This window comes from Dreissena polymorpha, chromosome 8 (assembly GCF_020536995.1).
Source record: "Dreissena polymorpha isolate Duluth1 chromosome 8, UMN_Dpol_1.0, whole genome shotgun sequence".
NCBI classification, from domain to species: domain Eukaryota; kingdom Metazoa; phylum Mollusca; class Bivalvia; order Myida; family Dreissenidae; genus Dreissena; species Dreissena polymorpha.
In genome coordinates this window covers 1497306-1518798 of record NC_068362.1, presented here as the reverse complement: position 1 = coordinate 1518798, position 21493 = coordinate 1497306, and the positions used below count along the sequence as shown (strand labels likewise).

Below are 21493 nucleotides of genomic sequence, written 5' to 3'. Positions count from 1 at the left end.
TATTGTCATTTCTTCAGATTAATGTTTTTATTTTTTGCCAGGAAATCTCAAAGTAATTAATCCAGTAAAACATGAAGAACTGTTTCATATGAATCTTGTTTGACCTTTCATTCAGTATACATAGTATGTCAGTAGCTGTCATTGAAATCTCTCCGTTAGATCTATAAATAAATCTCAGGTGACCTCTTAAAACTTGTCTAGACACCCATTTTGCAGGAGATTCAACCAGTTATTGGCTAACTGAGTTCTACCCCTTACATTATTCTAAGAATTTAATATGTACCTTTGCAATCTGTGTTTTAAATATCTGAAGTCCACTTCAGAATAGTTTTCTTCATGTGGGTCTCAGGTGAGCGCCAAAAGGCCTCTGGCACTCTTGTTTTACTAGTGTGGCACAAACTGTATATGGCTGAATAAATTACTAGGCATGTAAATACTTTCTGCATAACAGGTACAGTCATTAACTCTGACACTTGCATGTGATCAATTTAGCTGTGAATTGTCATTTTTGACACCCGGGGTGTTAGAAAACCTGTCAGAAAAAAGTCACCATTAAATAATGCTACAACTTGTCATTTGTGCTGTTCAGGTTAAATACATGTATCTTAGGTGTTTTCTGGTCAAAATGGGTAGGGATACAGAACAAAGTTGTATTGATTAAAGTACAAAGTTGTATTTATTACAGTACAAAGTTGTATTGATAACAGCACAAAGTTGTATTGATTTACACAAAGTTGTATTTATTTAAGTACAAAGTTGTAACCAGCAAAAACAAAGTTGTAACCAGTAAAGTACAAAGTTGTAACCAGTAGACTACATAAGTGGACTGAGTAATGTACAAAGTTTTATGAGTAAAGTACAAAGTTTTATGAGTAAATAACATCTGATAAACAAAATGCTTATGAAGTTGTTGTTTTGTGTCTTTTATATTTAATAATCTTTTAAACTTGTGTAAAAGTACACCTAAGAAACAAGACGTCATGAATTAACTAAACAAAGGAAATTTCTTGTATATTTATTATAGTTTTGTTTACATTTAAGGACATACTGGTTGAAGTTTTGTTTAGATTAAAGGACATATTGGTTGTATTGAACCACTGATAATACTTATTTCTCATGGTGGGAGATAATGTGTATCCTTTGAGTTTAAACAGAGGTGACTATAATAGCTTTGCCATCCATCATTGTAAAAAAGAAAATCTCTTCTAAACAAAAATCCAGTTTAGACAGAAATTATAATACCTGATTAGGAGGACACTTTAGGCACGTGCATTTAGCCAATTTTTTCGGCGTAGATGTTTAACGTCACTTCTGACCTTACCTGACCTTTCCCGCGGCAAGACACGAATGTATACACTTCATTTATTCCATTGGCTGATTTGAGCATACCACCAGAACATTTAAAACATGAACGCATCTTTGTAACACTGTTTTACTGTGTGTTCAGCATGAAACAATTTTATCTCTAATGAAAAGGCTTGATAGATAGAACAGTTTTACACTCAATTCCTGACATCAATACAGTTTGTGCGTGCACCTTTTATTTTCAGAGGATTGCCAGCGCCAGAGCGTTTGTACTTAAAGGCTATGTTCTCATATTTAGTAATTACTTCCATATACCTGTCATTGTACTAGTATATTTAAGTTCATAAAAATACCGTTTTTCCCTATCCTGATATTCGTTTTGGCCAAGCCATTTTAAATTGTTTTCGAAATTGAACATTTAACATGTAAAAGTATAAAGTTTTAAACAAGGCGTCGTTCCAGCAGTGGAAGCGTGGCCTCAATTAAATACATTGCATTCCAACCCCAAGTTATCCTGGTCAGTTCGTGGCGAGTAAAATAATCGTTATATAATATAGACGCTATCGCGTGAACTAGGTGAACTGGAATTTGATTGAGACCAGAAATATGTTAAATGAAGATATTCAGCGATATAATTATGGTATGTAAAAAATAGATTCTTAATGTGTTTTCAACAATACCATGATTAATATTATTTTTGATTAATTTAACAAGAATTATTGCACCATATTGACTAATGTATTAAGCATGAGCGCGATGATTCTCGATACTGTTAAAAATCGAATCAAATAGCAATGCCCGACAAACCACTAAAACAGGTTTGTTCGAAGAACGCGCATATAAATGTTTAAAATATGTACGGATACTTCCCGTGTGGCCGGTTGTCTCATATGTTTAAATTTCACTTCCATTCTTCTTTTGGTTGTCTGATTTGTATCTATAGGTTTATGACCAGCAATATGTAATAATGTAAAATAAGCCGCGAAAACTCCGCGTAACATCCCGTACTGCGTGTGATGCAGCTACATGTAAGAACTGCACAGAAAAAGACATTCGCTATCTTTTGATCTCATTCATTGAACTCTTTACTTTTCAACCACAATCAATGCAGTAAAAAAAATTTTAAAGATATTTCTTGTTTTCAATAATTCCATGACAAGTACTAGTTTTGATTATTAAGAATTATTCCACCATAGCCACCAATTTATTAAGCATGAGCGCGATGATTCATGATACTATAAACAATCGAATCAAATGACTATGTCAGAAAAACCACTACAACATGTCTGTTCGAAGAACGCGCTTATTTATATTTCAAATATGTACGGTTGATGCGTGTGTTGCCATTTACTCATATATTTTCATTTAATGTCCATTTTTCTTGTGTATTTCTGTTCAATATCTATGGATATATGGTTAATAATATCTTATAATGCGAAATAAACCACAAAATCTGGCGCAACGTTATTGATTTGCATGTGATTCTGCTAAGAACTGTTTAGAAAAAGGCATTTGCTGTCTCCTTGATATAACTCTATCTTTCATCAACCACAACCACAATCAACGCCGTATATGTTTTTAAAAGATATTTCTTGTTTAGAACGCAGCTCATATAAAGGGCTTATGGCATGCTTGTGTTGCACAATCTTCTCAAGCAATACCCATAAGAATACCACGGTCATGAAATTTTAACTATTAACTTTTTCAGTGCAGGAACCGAATTTTGAAGGCCTTTGCAAACAGTTTGGATCCAGATGAGACGCCACAGAACGTGGCGTCACATCAGGATCCAAACAGTTAGCTATTCTGATTCTTTGATAAAAAATCAAAGAAAATGCTAATTTTAAAAATTCAGCCGACAATATTTTAGCAGACGACAAATTTCCCAGCATGCATAGGGTTAAATAATACCTTCTACTTCTGCTGCTCAAGTTCTGCTATAACTTCTGCAGTTACTTTTGCTGCTACTTCTGTAGTGACTATATATTCATGAGTTGAAAAAAAACGTACAGTTCAAAGAATACACATAAATCAACACTTTGTGTCCACTAGCCTGGGGCACTTTTGGTGTAAGTAGCATGGACCATTTTTATACTAGTTGTTTTAAAAATTAAACATTACATTAATATTATCACCAGGTGTCAGCATTCTTAGTCATTAATATTTTCACGGTATGACTGTGTATTTGGGCTGTGCTCTGTGAAAAGAGGATTTAATGCATGTGTGTAAAGTTTCATCCCAGATTAGCCTGTGCAGTCCGCACAGGCTAATCAGGGACGACACTTTCCGCCTCAACTTGATTTTTCCTAAGAAAAGACTTTCTTGAAAAGGAAAATATCATAAAAGCGGAAACTGTCGTCTCTTATTAGCCTGTACGGACTGCACAGGCTAATCTGGAACGACACTTTACGCACATGCATGAAACCCCTTTATCACAGAGTCATGCTCTTAAAAATTGGGTTTCATGCATGTGCGTAAAGTGATGCTAATCAGGGACAACATATTCCACTTTTGTTTTGTGTTTTTTTGTTAAGAGTCTCTCTAGGAATAACCAAAGAAGACGAGAAGTGTTGACCCCAATTAGCCTGTGCAAACTCTATAAGCGATCAGGCTCATGTGTAATGGGAATTTTATTTTAGGGTGCTATTTTATAATTTAAAATACCTACACTCATATAAGGAATTTGTTACAAAACATTTCATCCGCTGTCATCTGTGAGTGAAACAAGAATTTGTACAGCATGAAGGATTCAAATAACTTGACATAAGTGATCATGCAGTATGATGAGACAGAGAAAAGAACCAGGTAATTTGATCAAGGTCACAAATAAAGGTCAAAGGTCAATTCATATTTTTAAGCAAATTAAGGATATTTAATAACTGCAGCAGGTACAAGCATAGCGAGTAATACACACTGCCCGTCTGTAGATCGGCCGTGGAATCATATGGAATTCAATGGAAATCGTTAGATGGAATTCCGTGGAGTATTGGCACTAACTTTCCATCCGATTCCATGCAATCAATGGAAAAGTGAAAAAAAAACAGAAGGGGGACTTGATATGGGATGGAATTCCATAAAATGCTGTGGAATTCCATAGAATTCTGTGGCATTCCATATAATGCCGTGGAATTCCATAGAATGCCGTGGAATTCCATAGGATGCCGTGGAATTCCATAGAATGCCGTAGAATTCCATAGAACGCTGTGGAATTCCATAGAATGCCGTGGAATTCCATAGAATGCCGTGGAATTCCATGGAATGCCGTGAAAATCCATAGAATGCCGTGGAATTCCATAGAATGCCGTGGAATTCCGTGAAAAGCTATGGAATTTAATAAAAAGCTGGAATAAAATAGAAAAAACAGATTATAGATCAAAGGCATTTTATTGATTTTGAAAAACAAATGTGAATGTAACTAAAGGTTTCATCAAGGAAAAGATCTGGCATCAATCATTAACCACACACATGCAGTCATGCAGTACATATGCAAAAAATGAGTGGTTTTACATTTTCATAAAGTACCAACTCTCTTAACCACAGGCATGCATGCACACATTCAAAAACACATCCATAAACATGCACGCATATACAGGTGAGAAAAGAAAAACTTATACAAGGCACAATATAAAACATAGAAGTAGAATTTTACATTTCTCTTATGACAAGTATACTTCCTTTCTCACATATGTTCATAAACACACACAATTACATGCACACACACATCACGCACAATTGTTCTAGAGTTTTTTCTCATAAATTTTAACGTTCAACAACTGTTCCTTATTAATTCTAGAACACTTTCAGTATGATAACAGAAGTTCAGTTCTAGTTGATGTGTTCCAGTACAATTCTAGAAAAGTTCCGAAGGTTAACTTCAAATATTTAAGTCTGAAACCAACTTTCTAGAAAACAAATTCCCATGCAGACAGCCAGTATTCAAGTACTGAGCATAGTTAATAATAATACATAACAAATTAACAACTGTTGTAAATTTGTTATTTATAATACTATGCCCAGTACTGTAGAACACGGACTTAATTCAATTATCCAAGTTTCAAAAACAAACAAATAAATTAAGACAAAAAACAAACACAAAATACAATTCACAAAATAAATAACTGGTCTTTTTTATACAAGAAGTAACCAAAATAAAACATGTCACCAGCCACAGACTGCCAGGCTTAACACAGAGGCTAGTTTTTAAAAATGTTTGTCCAAGTCTTCCACTGCCATTTTCCTTTTATTCTTCTGAGAATATTGAACACCAGTCACTGCCTCCGGGTCCTTTTTGGTATGAGGTACATTGTATACTGCTCACATGTGCTCTACAGAATAAAAAATCATAAAAATGTCTAAAGCAAAGAGTTATTTAAATTCAAACTATAACAAGAGATTGCAAAGCAATATGGTCCCCTACCTGTTAAACTTCACTATTTTAAGTTTGTTAAATATATTTGTTGCCATAGCAACCAGAATTCTTGCATTATAAACAACATGAAATGACGTGCAAAATGTCCTTATTGTCATCTGTTCATGTTTCAAGTTTCATGAAACAATACTTAGAACTTTTAAAGTTATCCCAGGATCCAGTAAAGTGTAACTGACTTAGACCAATATATTGAATTCCAAAAAGACAAAATACTTTCAGGTGGTTAACATTAAATAACTTATATAGCCCAGGGCATGACAATATTTACCATGAATTTGTGGCCCTGTAAGTCCTCTAGGTAAATGCGCTTAAAGAGCCGCTTTGCTGTTGGATTATTTCCCTGCCAAACTCTGCAGTATCTTCCATCAACTGGTCAATGGTAATGAAAGCACATAATGAAAATGTATAGGGAACGTAATTCATGAATTGTTTTAAATATTAAGTTGTTAAATGGTCTTTAGAAAGAGAACTAAAAACGAAGTGAATACATCGCAAAGCACTAAGCATAACTTAATTTGTTGGTATGATTAGTACAAATTTATTATTGCTATAAATAGAATGATGTGTAATTCTATTGGTATGAAAATGCACACTCAGATACCTAAAAACCAATTCCATTGGTTTAATTTTTTATTTACAAGCAAATACGTTGAAATTGATATCCCCCGCCAACATGCTTCTGGACACATAAGTATTATATTTGACACTCAAACAAGCATTTTTTAAAGATACAAAGGGCCATAACCCCGTTTTTAACAGATGGTGTACAATTCCATTTGGCGTGCATCATCCTCTTATCCATATACATACTCGAACCAGGTTTCAATGAAATCCGCCAAAGCACTTCCAGGATATGGCCTTGGACACACAAAAAAGCATTTTTTCAAGATACAAAGGGCCATAACTCTGTTATTAACTAATGGTGTACAATGCCATTTGGCATGCATCATCCTCTTATCCATATACATACTCATACCAAGTTTCAGTGAAATCTGCCAAAGCACTTCCAAGATATGGCTACGGATGGATGGAAAGACGGACAGACGGAAGGATGGAAGGATGGACAGACAACGCCAAAACAATATCCCTCCGCCTATGGCGGGGGATAATAATAAACATTAACACCATTAATGAGCATTGAGTGCTCAACATGCACAGTACAAAACTTCCTTAGCCTGCAGTTCCATATTCTTGCATGATAAAATTCGATACTACATTCAACGTTATTAATTTCTCCACATAGGTCTTATTACTTCCTTTTTCAACCTGCAAACTCCACTTAGTGAAAATTTGGGTGACAGCTGCTTTTAAACTAATATTTGCCATACTAAAACCTCAAATATCACATAAAAAGGTCTACAATAATGTCATAAGAAGATTAAATTTAAAGGAGTATTTAGAAATAATAAAAATCACAAACCTTCAGTTGTTGTTCTATTCCTAGACAGACTGCTCAAACACTGTATGCATCACTCTTTAGCAATATTTCATGTCACTTTCCAAATGATATAAATACATAAGTATTTTAAGAAAGTGTTTTTAATGGAAAAACTAATGAACTCTTCTGTTTGTTAAATTTCTTTAACTTAATTTTAACAAGTTAAACCAGTACATTGTCCACCATGTTTCATGTTTCAATCTAACAGGTAAACTTTCTGTATTTGAATTCAGCCAATTAGAAAAGGCTGTTATATCTTATAACCAATAGATTTGCAGCAAACATACCCAACATCTGATGTACAACACATGCTTGGCTTATCAGATAGATTGTTATTTGACAACCTGGACTGGCTGAGTTTGATATTGAGAAAAAACAGTGTGTATACCACTTGGACAGGGTTAAGGAATTTAAACTTGTAGAAATTGCTTTGAAAGTAACAACTACTCCTACTTCTGCAGAACTACTACTTTAATTACTACAGCATCAACAACACCACCACCAACAGCAACAATAACAGCAGCAACAGCAGCAACAACAACAGCAGCAACAACAAAAGCAGCAACAGCAGCAGCAACAACTGCTACTACAGCAACAACTGCTATTACTGCTAATTGTATCGCTACTACTATTGCTACAGAAACTGTTTATGCTACTACTTCTACTACTACTACTACCACCACAATCTCTACGGATATAAAAAACACTACTGCTACTACATCAATTACTACAACAACAACACCTACTACAACAACAACAACTACTACTACTAATACAGCTACTACATCTACAACTACTACTGCTGTTGCTGCTGTCGCTACTATGAAGTCTACCGGTATTTGGCCATTTGTAAGTGTAAGGTGTTCTATATGTGTTCTTATTCCCCATTAGAACTTTTGTAGAACTTACTGGTTCTTAAAGCGTTCTAGATGTGTTCTAGAACTATATTTTAAAACATTTTTAGAAATTTTTGACCATATTTTGTCCTTGAACTGTTCTAAAAAGGTTCTTGAAATTATTGGAACAGTTTGAGTCCTAAGCCATTTTCCACAAATGTTCTGGATTTATTATAAAAAAACTGTTTTGGAACAATTCCAGAACATACGTTTTAGAACACAAATATGGAACAGTTTCAGAACTGTTCCAATTTCTAGAACAAATTTATAATTATCTTTATTGCATTTTCTTTTAAATACAAAATACATGATGCAAATAAATTCATACATGTATTAAACTACAAATACATTTCAGACAACCAGCGAAAATTTTCTAAGTTATTTTCCATTGATTTCCATCCAAGAAAATGTATAAGTTATTTTCCATAACTATTTCCGTTGAAAAAAATGGCTAAGTCCAACTCTCCATGGCGTTTTCCATACATTCCGTCGAAATGCATGGAATTTTAGTCGAGATTCCGTGGAATTCCATAACAGCTTCAGATGGAAAATTGGCAAGTGGATGGAATTCCATCAAATTCCATGGATTTCCATCGATTTCCGTAGAATTCCATAACATTTTCTATGGAATTCCATAGAAAAGTGCTAATGACTATGGCAGATCTACAGACGGGTATAACCAAGTCCCTAGGTTGAAGGTCAAGAGCATTATTTAAAGGGACTGTCAACCACGACGACGAAGAAAAGAAAAGTTGTAAAATACCGTATTGTTTTACAATTATAAATTTATATTGATTAAAATATCACGACTGGTATATTACATTACCTGAAAAAAGTTGTTAAGTTTTCATATTTTCAGTATGTTCGGTTATAAATTTTACTGGGTATGTCTACCAGGTAACTACCAGTTAACTATAAATAACGTCAGTAGATTGATCATCATTGTCACGTGGTAAAATCCCAGGAATTCAAATTGTGCCTGCGTAGTGAATTGTATATATTTTATATATAAAATGATCAATACACTTGCGTTATTTATAGTGTGCATATCATTATGTCACCTATTTTCATGATGTGCTTTCAATTTCACATCGCGAAATGTTATTACCGAATATACTGAAAATATGATTTTTTTTTCAAGTAATGTAATATACCAGTCAAGAAATTTGTATCAATACAAACTAATAATTGTAAACAATTACGGTATTTTAGAACTTTTCTTTTTTCGTTATTCGTGGTTTACAGTCCCTTTAACCCTTTACCACTTAGATACAAATTTTGGTGCATTTTTTGTCCCATAGAAATTTAAATTCAATTAAATACCTTTGTTACTTAATTCCAGTTTATAAGGCTTCATCTCCAACCTTTAGATACTTATGAGCAGCAAACAGCATAAAACCTGAACAGACTGTGTGTTACTCGCAGGCTGTTCTGGTTTTATGCTGTTTGCAAAAGCCATTTTCACTTTGCTTTTTATGGGGGAACTCTTTCAGTGCTGGAACCAAATTTTGATGGCCTTTGCAAACAGTTTGGATCCAGATGAGACGGCCCAAAACACGGCATCTCATCAGGATCCAAACTGTTTGCTATTCTGATAGTATTCTTTGATTTTTTTTTAAGAAAATGCTAATTTTAGAAATTCAGCAGACAACATTTTAGCAGACGACAAATTTCCCAGAATGCAAAGGGTTAATCTGTTATAGCACAATTTTGTGCTCTGATGTGTCCGTATAAAATTGATCGGTCTCATTCCTGACACATTATTTTATTCAAAAGCATCAGAACTCAAAAATGTTTTATTTACAGATAAAAGTCGTTTATCATAAAAATTAAAAAATGCATCAGGTAAACATGTAACTCTTTTGAGCCCTTCTGACTAAGTTATGCTCATTATAAGCTTTTGTGATACTTGTGAATCGTCAATATTTACCAAGTCAACACGCTAGAGGTCACATTTAAATGCAAAAGCCTTTTAAATAACGTTATTGTTGACAAAATTGTCATTTATATATTAGTGCTTTTAAGACACAACAATGTGAAAGGACATGTGTCTGTACTCAGACAGTATAATCGTTTGGTTTCTTTTTCTCAAAATTATTATTCACAGTCTTGACTTAACTGTTTTATAAAGTAGAACGGGTGTTACCTCACATTTTGCATTTGTGATTTTCAAACAGTCCAAGGTCAGATTTAACACAAGTATATTAGCTGTGCTCTGTGAGAAGGGATTAATAGATGTGCCTAAAGTGTCATCCCAGATAAGCCTGTGCAGTCTGCTAATCAGGGACAACACTTTTTGCCTAAACTTGATATTTGCTGAGAATAGACTTTGTTGAAACAAAAAATGTCATAAAAGCAGAAAGTGTCATCCCTGATTAGCCTGTGCGGACTGCACAGGCTAATCTGGAACAACACTTAACACACATGCATTAAACCCCCTTTTCACAGACCATGGTGAATATTGATTATTGGCCTAGACAGACAGAGCATGACCTCACATCATGTTCATTGGCTGGTAATTTGAATGCATCAGTTTAGAAAGCATATTTGCCTAATTACTAGCACAATTATTTCACCTGTCATGATTGGATGACAGCTGTCAAAGAAGAGTTTTGATTGGTCTATTTCAGATATGGAGCTGTCAAAGGACCGTTTTGATTGGTTGATTTCAAATAAGGCTATGAATATTCAAATTGATGGAAGGGCACACCTCCTATGACATTATCTTGACATATACATCCACATTAATGTACTTACAAAAAATCATTGTCAATTATTATTGAACTGATAATGTATACTTTTGCTGTTTGGTTTTCTTAAGAAAATTTTAACAGTTTTAAAGATAGAAGTGATTGACATTTTTTGGGGGAAGACATTTTAGAGAAAAATCATGAAACTTAATTGGATTAAAAAAGCTATACTTTTGGTAAGTAATTTGTTTGTATGATTTTGTAAACTTGTTATTTATGTTATTTAATTTTTCAAACACTGTATCGTTTGGAATAAGATAACTGTGTAAACATGTAATTTGGTATAAAGTTAATAAATACAATAGGTAATATATTGCATAGAAAGTATTGTTGGAATAACAAAGCTTATTCGAAGAATGATGTCTAATTCCAACTTCAGTTTAGTATGTTTTCAGGAAGCATTAATATATACAGTAATACAAAAATACATTTTCTCCAGTTTTAAATATTTTATAAAGAAAATGTGTACATGTATTCATTATACAATTCATGAAAATTTTCAATGAAAATCAATGAAACTATTCTATATCCAAAAGTGATTTCAAAAAAGTCCCTTCATGCATAGCTGGTTTTATTTTTAGGGATCAATATTTTATAATAAAAAAAGGAAACATTAAAAGGAGATCATTCTTTGGACCATTTTTAGTGAGGCATATTTTAATACTTTATACTTTATGGTTTGGTTTAAAAAAATGCAGCATAAAGAAGTTGTTAGATACATTGTATGATTTAAAGATGTAAAACAAACATCCCGTTTATTCTTGTGTATTGAAATGTTGCATTTAATATATTTTGAAGACTGAAAATAAAAGAAAAAAATACAACTGCTCTATAAAATCATATTTTTCTATAAAAAATAGCTCTTAAAATGGCTAAGAATATGTTTTATACAACTCAACGTCTTCATATTTTTACAAGGATTAAGACTTGTTTAAAGGGAAGGAAAAACATGTTTCATCCAACTGTGTCCTGTTTGGTTATGTATAATAATTTAAAAATAATAGTGCAATCTCTCACCTCCTACAAGAATGACCTATTCCAATTGGCTTAGAGCGGTCACGTTCCCATGAAGTATTGTCCATACACCCCGAGTAATTTCCATACTACCTGAGTTATTGAGTAGTCGGTTGAGATATAATCGTTACACCGTTAGTAACTGACGGTGTATGGGATATACACCCTCAGTAATTTAATACCATCTCGAGCTTTGCTTTCGTATTGTATGAAATTACTGAGGGTGTATATCACATACACCGTCAGTTACTAACGGTGTAACTAATAATACCAAATTAAATGAAAATTTATTATGAGGTATCAATATAATTGAATAGTAATAGTAAAGTATCAATATAAATGAAAAGTAACAGTACAGTACCAATATAAATGAAAAGTAATTGTGTATGACCAATAAAAAAGAAAACTCAAAGTAAAGTATCAATATAAATGAAAAGTAATTGTGTATTATCAATATAAATGAAAAGTAATTACATGTTTTCTGATGTGGCTGGAAAGTGAGCATCATTTAAAAATTAAACAAACATAATAAAAGGTATAAAATGGCGAAAAATAACTGTTTCGCATGGACGTCGCCATCTTGACTATCACGTGATTACCCCCTCTGTTCTAAGGCACTACAAATCCATGAAAATACGTATTTAAGGGGTAAATTTAAGACTATGCACATGTTTGTGCATGGTGAGTCAGACATGTGCTGGTGTATGCATTGCTGTCATATTTAATGCCAAACAAAATGTGTCCATCCCATGGCATTGACAACAGATCATTTCTAATGTTCTATGTTTAAAAAAAGTGCATTGTCTCTCAGGTGATGTTTTTTCTCCCCAGTTTTAGCTCATTATTAGCAGTGCAATATGCAATACCAAAGTGCAATTGTTCAATAAAACATTACATTAATTACCTATGATTGACATTTATTGTGCAGAGATTGTCTGTTTAATTGACTTGAAATTTTAATGAGCCAATTAGTTACTTGTAAGACATGTGTTATGATGTAATGCACTAATTAATGACCTTGTTTGTACCTGTGCTCTGTTTGAGTATCTCTGTATTGCTGTAAAGACAAGGCAAAAAACATTGCCCATGTAACATCAATTTTTGAACAGTAACTTGCTATGTGCCAGGTTTTCAAATGCAGTGCATGTTATACATAATTGCATGTACAGTGCATGAGTTTGTTTTTTAATATATCGGATGTACTTTCTCTTTTGTGTTTTACCCTTTGCATGCTGGGAAATTTGTTGTCTGCTAAATTTTTAAAATAAGCATTTTCTTCAAAAAAAATTCAAAGAATACTATCAGAATAGCAAACAGTTTGGATCCTGATGAGACGTACGTTCTGTGGCGTCTCATCTGGATCCAAATTGTTTGCAAAGGTCTTCAAAGTCCGGTTCCAGCACTGAAAGAATTAAGCAATATTGTAAATTCATGTAATTAACAACGCATGCTTTTGGAACAATTTCTGTACTCAAATGAAAAATGCTTGAATTACAAGAACATGTTTGTCATTGTGAGTACATACTGCATACAGTTTCTTGTGCATGTAATTCAAGCATTTTTTTATAGTGAGTGCATACATGAATTGTAATTCTTTAAATATGTACTTAAGTCAAAGTTTGTAAAATGACAATTTTCATTTTAGTAGAAGTGTAATAGATTTAGACAACGATTTAGACAACGATGTATATATTATGTTATGTTTAAATATTAACTGAAATAACATTTTTGACTAAAAAAAACTGTAACAAAGTGTTTTTAACACTTACAACAGATCATTGAGTTACATAGTGTTTAATGTACACTTTTAAATCTTTAATTTTGAATTGTGTAGTGGTTGCATGTACCATTTTGCTGGCTCAGGTCATTTGTTCAAATACTGGGTAAGACCATTATTTATCTTCAAATCTTTTTCTTTGCTAATTATTTAAGACAATTACACTTAATCTTTTACCTCCCAGAAACATACTTTAACGCGTTTGTAGACCCTTAGAATTTAAGACCTTTCTTACTATATTCAAGTTTTAAAAGCTTCATTTCCAGCCCTAAAATACAGATGAACAGCAAACGGGATAAAACCTGAACAGTCTGTGAGTTACTTGCAGGCTGTTCAGGTTTAATGCCAGTTGCATATTAGATAGCCATTGCCACTAACCCATTCATGCCTAGCGTCCTAAAAAAAGGACATTGCAAACAGCGTAGACCCAGATGAGACGCCGCATGATGCGGCGTCTCATCTGGGTCTCCGCTGTTTGCTTAAAGGAATTTCAGTAAGTAATATTCTAAATATAGAAATAAATATACTAGGCATCGCTAATTTTGGAAATAAATTGATCCAATTTAGAAGAATGGGAGAGTCTACTAGGCATAAATGGGTTAATTTTGAGCAGGAAAGGTTTCACATCAAGTAAATGTTTATAATCTGTTGTTTTTATTTTCAGACTGGCATGCTATGTCTAGCAGAGGCGCTCCATTTACAGAACGATGAAGGAGTGCGAAGGGCCGTCTGCAGGGTCAGTGAACACTCCATCAGGGGCCATTATTCCATCAGGGGCCATTACAGTCTGCGTCATGCTAAAACCTTAACATTGGCTCTAAAATCAAAGTGCTTCCACCTACAACTTTGAAATTTCATATGTAGCTGCACCTTGATAAGTTCTACATGCCACACCCATTTTTGGGTCACTAGGTCAAAGGTCAAGGTCACTGTGACCTCTAATATAAAACTGAACATAGGCTCTAAAATCAAAGTGCTTCCACCTACAACTTTGAAACTTCATATGTAGATGCACCTTGATGAGTTCTACCTTTTCTTCTGACAAGCTTTCATTTAATCAAAACTGCACCCACAGCCGAGAGTTGGCACCCGCTATGCGGTGCTTTTGTTAATTTAAGCAGTTTCCTCAAATGTTGAGAAGGAACTTTGTGAATACAGGTTGCTGTACAAAATGCAAAGTAAAATTAAAGTTTATCTTTGTCCTTGAATTTGCAAAAATAAGTATCTATTTCAATTTAAAAAACTAACACTGTAACAATTGCATCATTAGTAAAATTGTATTTTACATATAATTAAACAAATTTGGTAAGGTAGCACTATATATTAATACTTAACACTTTAGTCAATATATATTGGTATATTTAAGATAACCGTCTACTCAAGTAAATGAAGTAAAGTATGTCCATTCAAATAAAGGCAGTTAACTCTGTCCATTTAAGTAAAGAGTTAACTCTGTCTCCAACTCTGTGTCCACTCAACTGAAGGCACTTTACTCAGTCCACTCAAGTAAAGGCAATTTACTCTGTCCACTAAAGTAAAGCTAATTTACTCTTGTTCTCAATTAAAGATAGTTAACTACTCTGCCCTCTCAAGTAAAGGCAATTTATTCTATTCACTCAAGTTAATGCAGTTTAGTTTGTCCACTCAAGTAAAAACAGTTTTGTTTGTCCACTAAAGAAAAGGTAGTCTAATCTGTCTACTAAAGAAAAGTTACCGGTAGTCTAATCTGTCCACTCGAGTAAATGCAGTTTAGGTTGTCCACTGAAACTGTCCACTGTTGATAAACCCAGTCAGGAAAAGTCCACTCAGGAAAAGGAAGTTTGATTTGTCTTCTCAAATAAAGGCAGGCTACTCTTTCCACTCAATTTACTATGGTTTACTCTGTCCAAGTAAGAAAAGGAAGTTAACTCTGTTCACTCAAGTAAAGGCAATATACAATCATAACCCCAGTCAAAGGTGCTTATTCTGTTCACTTAAATAAAGGCAGTTAACTCTGTCAATTCAAGTAAAGAGGTAACTCTGTCCATTCAAATAAAGAGTTAACTCTGTTCAATCAAGTAAAGAGTGTTTACTCTCTCCACTTAAGTGAAGGTATTTTACTGTGTCCACTCAAGTGAAGGCAATTTACTCTGTCCACTCAAATAAAGGCAGTTTACTCTGTCCACTCAAATAAAGGCAATTTACTCTGTCCATTTCAGTAAAGGTTGTTTTATTCTGTCCACTCAAGTTAAGGCAATTTACTATGTCCACTCAAATAAAGGGAATTTACTCTGTACACTTAAGTAAAGAGTTTACTCTATCCACTCACGTAAAAGCAGTTTAGTCTGGCCACTCAAGTAAAGGGTGTCTAATCTGTTCACTAAGGTAAAGGAAAGTTACTTAGTCTTCTCAAATAAAGGCAGGTTACTTTGACCACTCTAATAAATGGAGCCAGCTGCTATGTCCCAAAATATGAAAGGGAGTTCAATAAGTACACCAAAATAAAGGGAATTTAATCATTCCATTTAAATAAAGGGAGTCCAATTTATCCCCTCAAATAAAGCAAGTTCACTCAGATCACTCATGTAAAGGGAGTTTACTCATACCGCTCATATAAAAAGAGTTTACGCTGACCACTGAAGTTAAGGGATTTAATTCTGTCCACTCCAGAGAGCTCCACCCTGCTGCCCCAGCCATGTGTGCCGTGCCTTCCAGAGGTTTGACACGTCCAGACCCGTGGCAGCCTGCGCACTAACAGTGGATAGTACACGTAAGTGCATTTTTTACTTTTCACAAAATTGGAGGGGGGGGGGGGTATTTCTCTTTCTTTGAATTACAAGATTGCTTTGTAGTATTTGTAGTATCTCAATGTATCTTGATTGAGAAACATACCATTGTGTACACACCGGTCTTACTGACAATAACGTAGTGATGTCACCATCTATGTATAGAATGGAAACAGGCACAAGATGCTTGCATATATATTATGTTGGATATGATTTGTCTTTCATGCCTATGTCAATTCAGTCTTAACCCTTTGCATGCTGGGAAATTTGTCGTCTGCTTAAATGCTGTCTGCTGAATTTCTAAAATAAGCATTTTCTAAGATTTTTTTCAAAGAATTCTATAAGAATAGCAAACAGGTTGGATCCTGATGAGACGCGTGACGTTCTGTTGTCTTTTCTTTTGTTCATTAGAATCTTGAATTCATGAATAGGTTTAATTATGAAATCATCAAAAAAATAATGTCCTACAAATTAAATAATAATATTGTTTTCCCATACAACATTACTTATTAAGCCCGTAATTTAGCAAATTACTGTATCAGTAAGAGTTAATTTTCTGATAGGTATAAAAAGAATGCATCAGAAAGAACATTTGCGTAATGCCGCTTTTTATGCCTTGAAAAAACTTTTTAACATAATTATTTACTTTCCATTTTTCCAGCATTGTATGCACCAGGATCAAGAGCTCAACAGACGATGTGCAGTATGTCAGGACTTGATAGAATGACCGGTCATATACCTGGATTTGATAGGATGAGTGGTGGAACACAAGGACTTGATAGGATGACTGGACAACCTGGATTTGATAGGATGAGTGGAGGAACACAGGGACTTGAAAGGATGGCTGGACAACCTGGATTTGATAGGATGAGTGGTAGAGCACAAGGACTTGATAGGATAGCTGGACAACCTGGATTTGATAGGATGAGTGGTGGAACACAAGGACTTGATAGGATGGCTGGACAACCTGGATTTGATAGGATGGCTGGACAACCTGGATTTGATAGGATGGCTGGACAATCTGGATTTGATAGGATGGCTGGACAACCTGGATTTGATAGAATGGCTGGACAACCTGGATTTGATAGGATGGCTGGTGGTCCCCAAGGGCTTGAAAGGACAACTGGAACTACACCCAGATTTGATATGATGGCAGGAGCTTTACCAGGATTTGATAGAATGGCCAGTCAAACTGGGCTTGATATGATGTCAAGAAGTACAACTGGATTTGACAGGATGGCTGGTGGTCCTATTGGGCTTGATAGGAGATCCAGAACTCCAGGACTTGGAAGTCCACCTACATTTGCAGGACTTGGGAGTCCACCTACATTTGATAGAACACCAGTATCTCCTACTGGAATTGATATGAGAAACCCTGGTGCAGGTGGTATGGAAAGATTCCCAAGTTTTGATAGAATTGGTCAACCAAGTTGGTCAAATCCTACTGTATTTGATAGGACAAATCCTACAGCATTTGATAGGCCCAGCACAACAGGATTTGATATGCCAAATCCAACTGGATTTAATGGGCCAAGCACTCCTGGCTTTAATGGGCCAAATCCTACTGGATTAAATGTGCCAACTCCTACTGGATTTGATAGGTCTACCTTTCAAAGATTTAACGGTGGAAATCCCAGCGCTCCTACATTTGATAGACCTAGCAGTCTGAACTTCGACAGGACATCAAGGTCCGGAATGAACTTTCAAAGTGTCTTGGGCATAGACAGTCGTAACCCATCAGGCTTTGGAAACAGTCCTGTTAGTGGCTTTGGCGCCGGGAGTGCCCCAACCAGCTTTGGCAGTAGTCCTGTAAGTGGATTTGGCACTGAGAGTGGCCCAACCGGTTTTGGCAGCAGTCCTGTAAGTGGCTTTGGCGCCGGGAGTGCCCCAACCAGCTTTGGCAGTACTCCTGTAAGTGGATTTGACACAAGGAGTGGCCCAAGTTTTGAAAGACCCACGCCACCAGGATTTGGTGCTCCACCAGGTTTTCCCCCAAGAACACCATCAGGTTTTGTGGACCCCTCATCTGCCTTGGGATCAGGAGCCTCTTCACTAAGTGCAAGAACACCTGGTTTTGAAGAAGTGATGAGTGGATTCATCAGTCCTGTATTGGACAGCCGAATGCCTCCAAGCTTTGATACAACGGCTTCGTTTGAGACAGGTTTTGCAGGAAGACCCACTGGACGATTTGACAGACAGGAGTCAGCCGGAGTGCAACCATCAGCAGCAAGCCGTTTTCAGGATTTCCAAGGCATGGCTGGCTTCGAAGGTCCCTTTGCCACTTCTGGGGGTCTGACACAAGATTTTGGTGCAACTGGTTCTATTGGACAAAGGCCAGAACTGGCCAGCAGATCTCCGTCTACAAGATCAACAAGGTCAAGGTCAACCCAAGAAACTGGTTTTCCCAACATTGACCAGTCTTTTGTCCCTTCTGGTCAGCCTATACCGTCAAGTTCAGACACATCCTTTCCAGTCTCCAGCTCTACATTCCCAAGCCCTTGGCAGTCAGGTACAAGCTCCAGTTCCAGCTCAAACCTAGAATTCCCCAGTACCGCCCAGTCTACTTTCCCAGATCAATTTTCATCATCATCTGCGGGCCAAACATTTTCTCCAGATGGAAAAATGGGGATAACATTCCTCTCTCAAGCTTCCTCTCCAACCGCCACACCTTCAGATTCTTTTTCTGGATCCTTTTCATCATCAGATCTAACCCGAGCCTCTTCCAGATCAACACCGTTTGGATCTGATTCTGGGTTCCCTCAGGATCCACAAGGATTTTCTGCAGTTAATGGGTTTATCAACAGTGGACAGTTTGAATTAAGGGAAGTTGGTACTTTGCCTAGGGACAATTTCAGCGTACAGATGCCCAATACTGCACTGTCTAGGTCTTCCAGTTAGTTTATGTTGGAACAAAGACCTTTCAGGGTGACTAGTTAGTTATTGTTGGAACAAAGTCCTTCCAGGGTGGTTGTTGTAGGTGGTAACCTTGACAGTTAAACTGTGGGATTGTAAATCAAGGATGAACATTGGGACGATAATAAAGTTGAATGGCACTCAGCGAAAACCGAGCAGGGACGACACTTTCTGCTTTTATGAATTTTTTTAGAGAAAGGAAATTTCTAAACGAAAATCTATTTTAAGTGGAATTTGTTGTCCTTTATAAGCCTATGCAGAATGCACAGACTAAAGTGGGATGATAGGACGTACGTGCTTTAAGCCCAGTTTTACCAGTGACTCGTTCATTTACGTTTATCAGGGACCTGCTGCATTGAACATTGTTGAGCATATTTACTTGATGATAAAAAAGCACCATGCTTTGAACAAACTTCACTTTTATTTAAAGTTAACTTAATTACATTATTATTTAAGATATCAAACTTTTTTATACCTTTAAACCTTTTTGGATCATTCTGATAAAAAAATAATTCTTTTAAACTGCATAATTCAGTCTTTGATAAAATCTTTGATAAGACAGGCCCCTGATATTTTGCAAAGCCTTTGTTTGGGTAAACTGGAATTAATGCATTTGTGTAAAGTGTAATCCTAGATTAGCATGTTCAGTACACAGGCTATTAGCCTAACCAGGGACGACACTTTCCACTTTTGTTGACTTTTCTCTTTAAAGGAAGTCCCTTCTAAATGACAATCCTGAGTAGGCAAAAAGTGACAAAGGTTAACCAGGGACGCCACTTTCCACTTTTGTTGACCTTTCTCTTTAAAGGAAGTCCCTTTTTAATGACAATCCGGAGTAGGCAGAAAGTGACAAAGGTTAACCAGGGAGGACACTTTCCACTTTTGTTGACCTTTCTCTTTAAAGGAAGTCCCTTTTTAATGACAATCCGGAGTAGGCAGAAAGTGACAAAGGTTAACCAGGGACGACACTTTCCACTTTTGTTGACCTTTCTCTTTAAAGGAAGTCCCTTTTTAATGACAATCCGGAGTAGGCAGAAAGTGACAAAGGTTAACCAGGGAGGACACTTTCCACTTTTGTTGACCTTTCTCTTTAAAGGAAGTCCCTTTTTAATGACAATCCGGAGTAGGCAGAAAGTGACAAAGGTTAACCAGGGACGACACTTTCCACTTTTGTTGACCTTTCTCTTTAAAGGAAGTCCCTTTTTAATGACAATCCGGAGTAGGCAGAAAGTGACAAAGGTTAACCAGGGAGGACACTTTCCACTTTTGTTGACCTTTCTCTTTAAAGGAAGTCCCTTTTTAATGACAATCCGGAGTAGGCAGAAAGTGACAAAGGTTAACCAGGGACGACACTTTCCACTTTTGTTGACCTTTCTCTTTAAAGGAAGTCCCTTTTTAATGACAATCCGGAGTAGGCAGAAAGTGACAAAGGCTAATCTGGGATGACACTTTACGCACATGCATTCAGCCTAGTTTTCTCAGATTGCGGCTCAAATTTAAGAATTCTACAAAGTGTACTCATATCATTTATAAATCAAAGATGGCCGAAGAGGACGAATGTTTTTCTTAGTTGTAAGTTTTCAATAAGTTTTATACGCAAGACTTTTGTTGGTTATTGTATTTTCATATCCTCTAGATTTGTGTTATTTCACCAATGTCCTTTTGGTGATGTAATATATGAAGAGAAGTTTTGAATGTGTAATTCATTATGTACGAATAAAAGCTTTCCGTTGCGCAAGCAATATTTCAAAATGTTTGCAATGCAATGCATCACTGGTTACAGTAACGTAAAACATGTATAAAGGGCTTTTGTTTAGTCAATTAAACGAGAACAAGAAATATCTTTAAAAAAGATATACGGCGTTGATTGTGGTCGAAGTTTATGAACGATCAAAAATTATCTCTATGAGATAAAAAGTAGCGGATGCCTTTTTTCTGCGCAGTTCTTAGCTACATCATAAGCAAATCAATTACGGGGTGTTGCGCCAGATTTCGTGGCTTATTTTGCTGTATGTGATATTATTACTCAGATATCTATATTTACAGAAAAGAAAAACACAAGAAACATGAAAATAAACGAGTGCATATAGGTCAGCCGGCAATACTCGAATCTTATTTAATTGCATAATTATAGTATAGCGAATTATTGTGCTCATGCTTAATAAACTGATCTAAATTGATAAATATTTCTAATTAATTTTATCAA

At 35.5% G+C, this 21493-nt stretch overlaps 1 protein-coding gene across 6 annotated transcripts; it reads left to right on the top strand.

The window, feature by feature from the left end:
- The first annotated feature begins 14189 nt into the window (after positions 1-14189).
- On the top strand, positions 14190-21015 carry LOC127842730 (collagen alpha-2(VIII) chain-like). 6 transcript variants are annotated; one of them, XM_052372413.1, is made up of 6 exons: positions 14190-14345; positions 16259-16358; positions 17036-20046; positions 20239-20334; positions 20431-20526; positions 20623-21015. In XM_052372413.1, exons 1-3 carry the CDS (start codon positions 14244-14246, stop codon positions 19270-19272), a joined length of 2439 nt encoding a protein of 812 aa, XP_052228373.1. In that variant the 5' UTR covers positions 14190-14243; the 3' UTR covers positions 19273-20046; positions 20239-20334; positions 20431-20526; positions 20623-21015. The 6 variants fall into 6 exon arrangements, with proteins under 6 accessions (XP_052228373.1, XP_052228375.1, XP_052228374.1 ...); XM_052372415.1 differs by lacking the exon at positions 20239-20334; XM_052372414.1 differs by lacking the exon at positions 20431-20526.
- Positions 21016-21493: the final 478 nt, after the last annotated feature.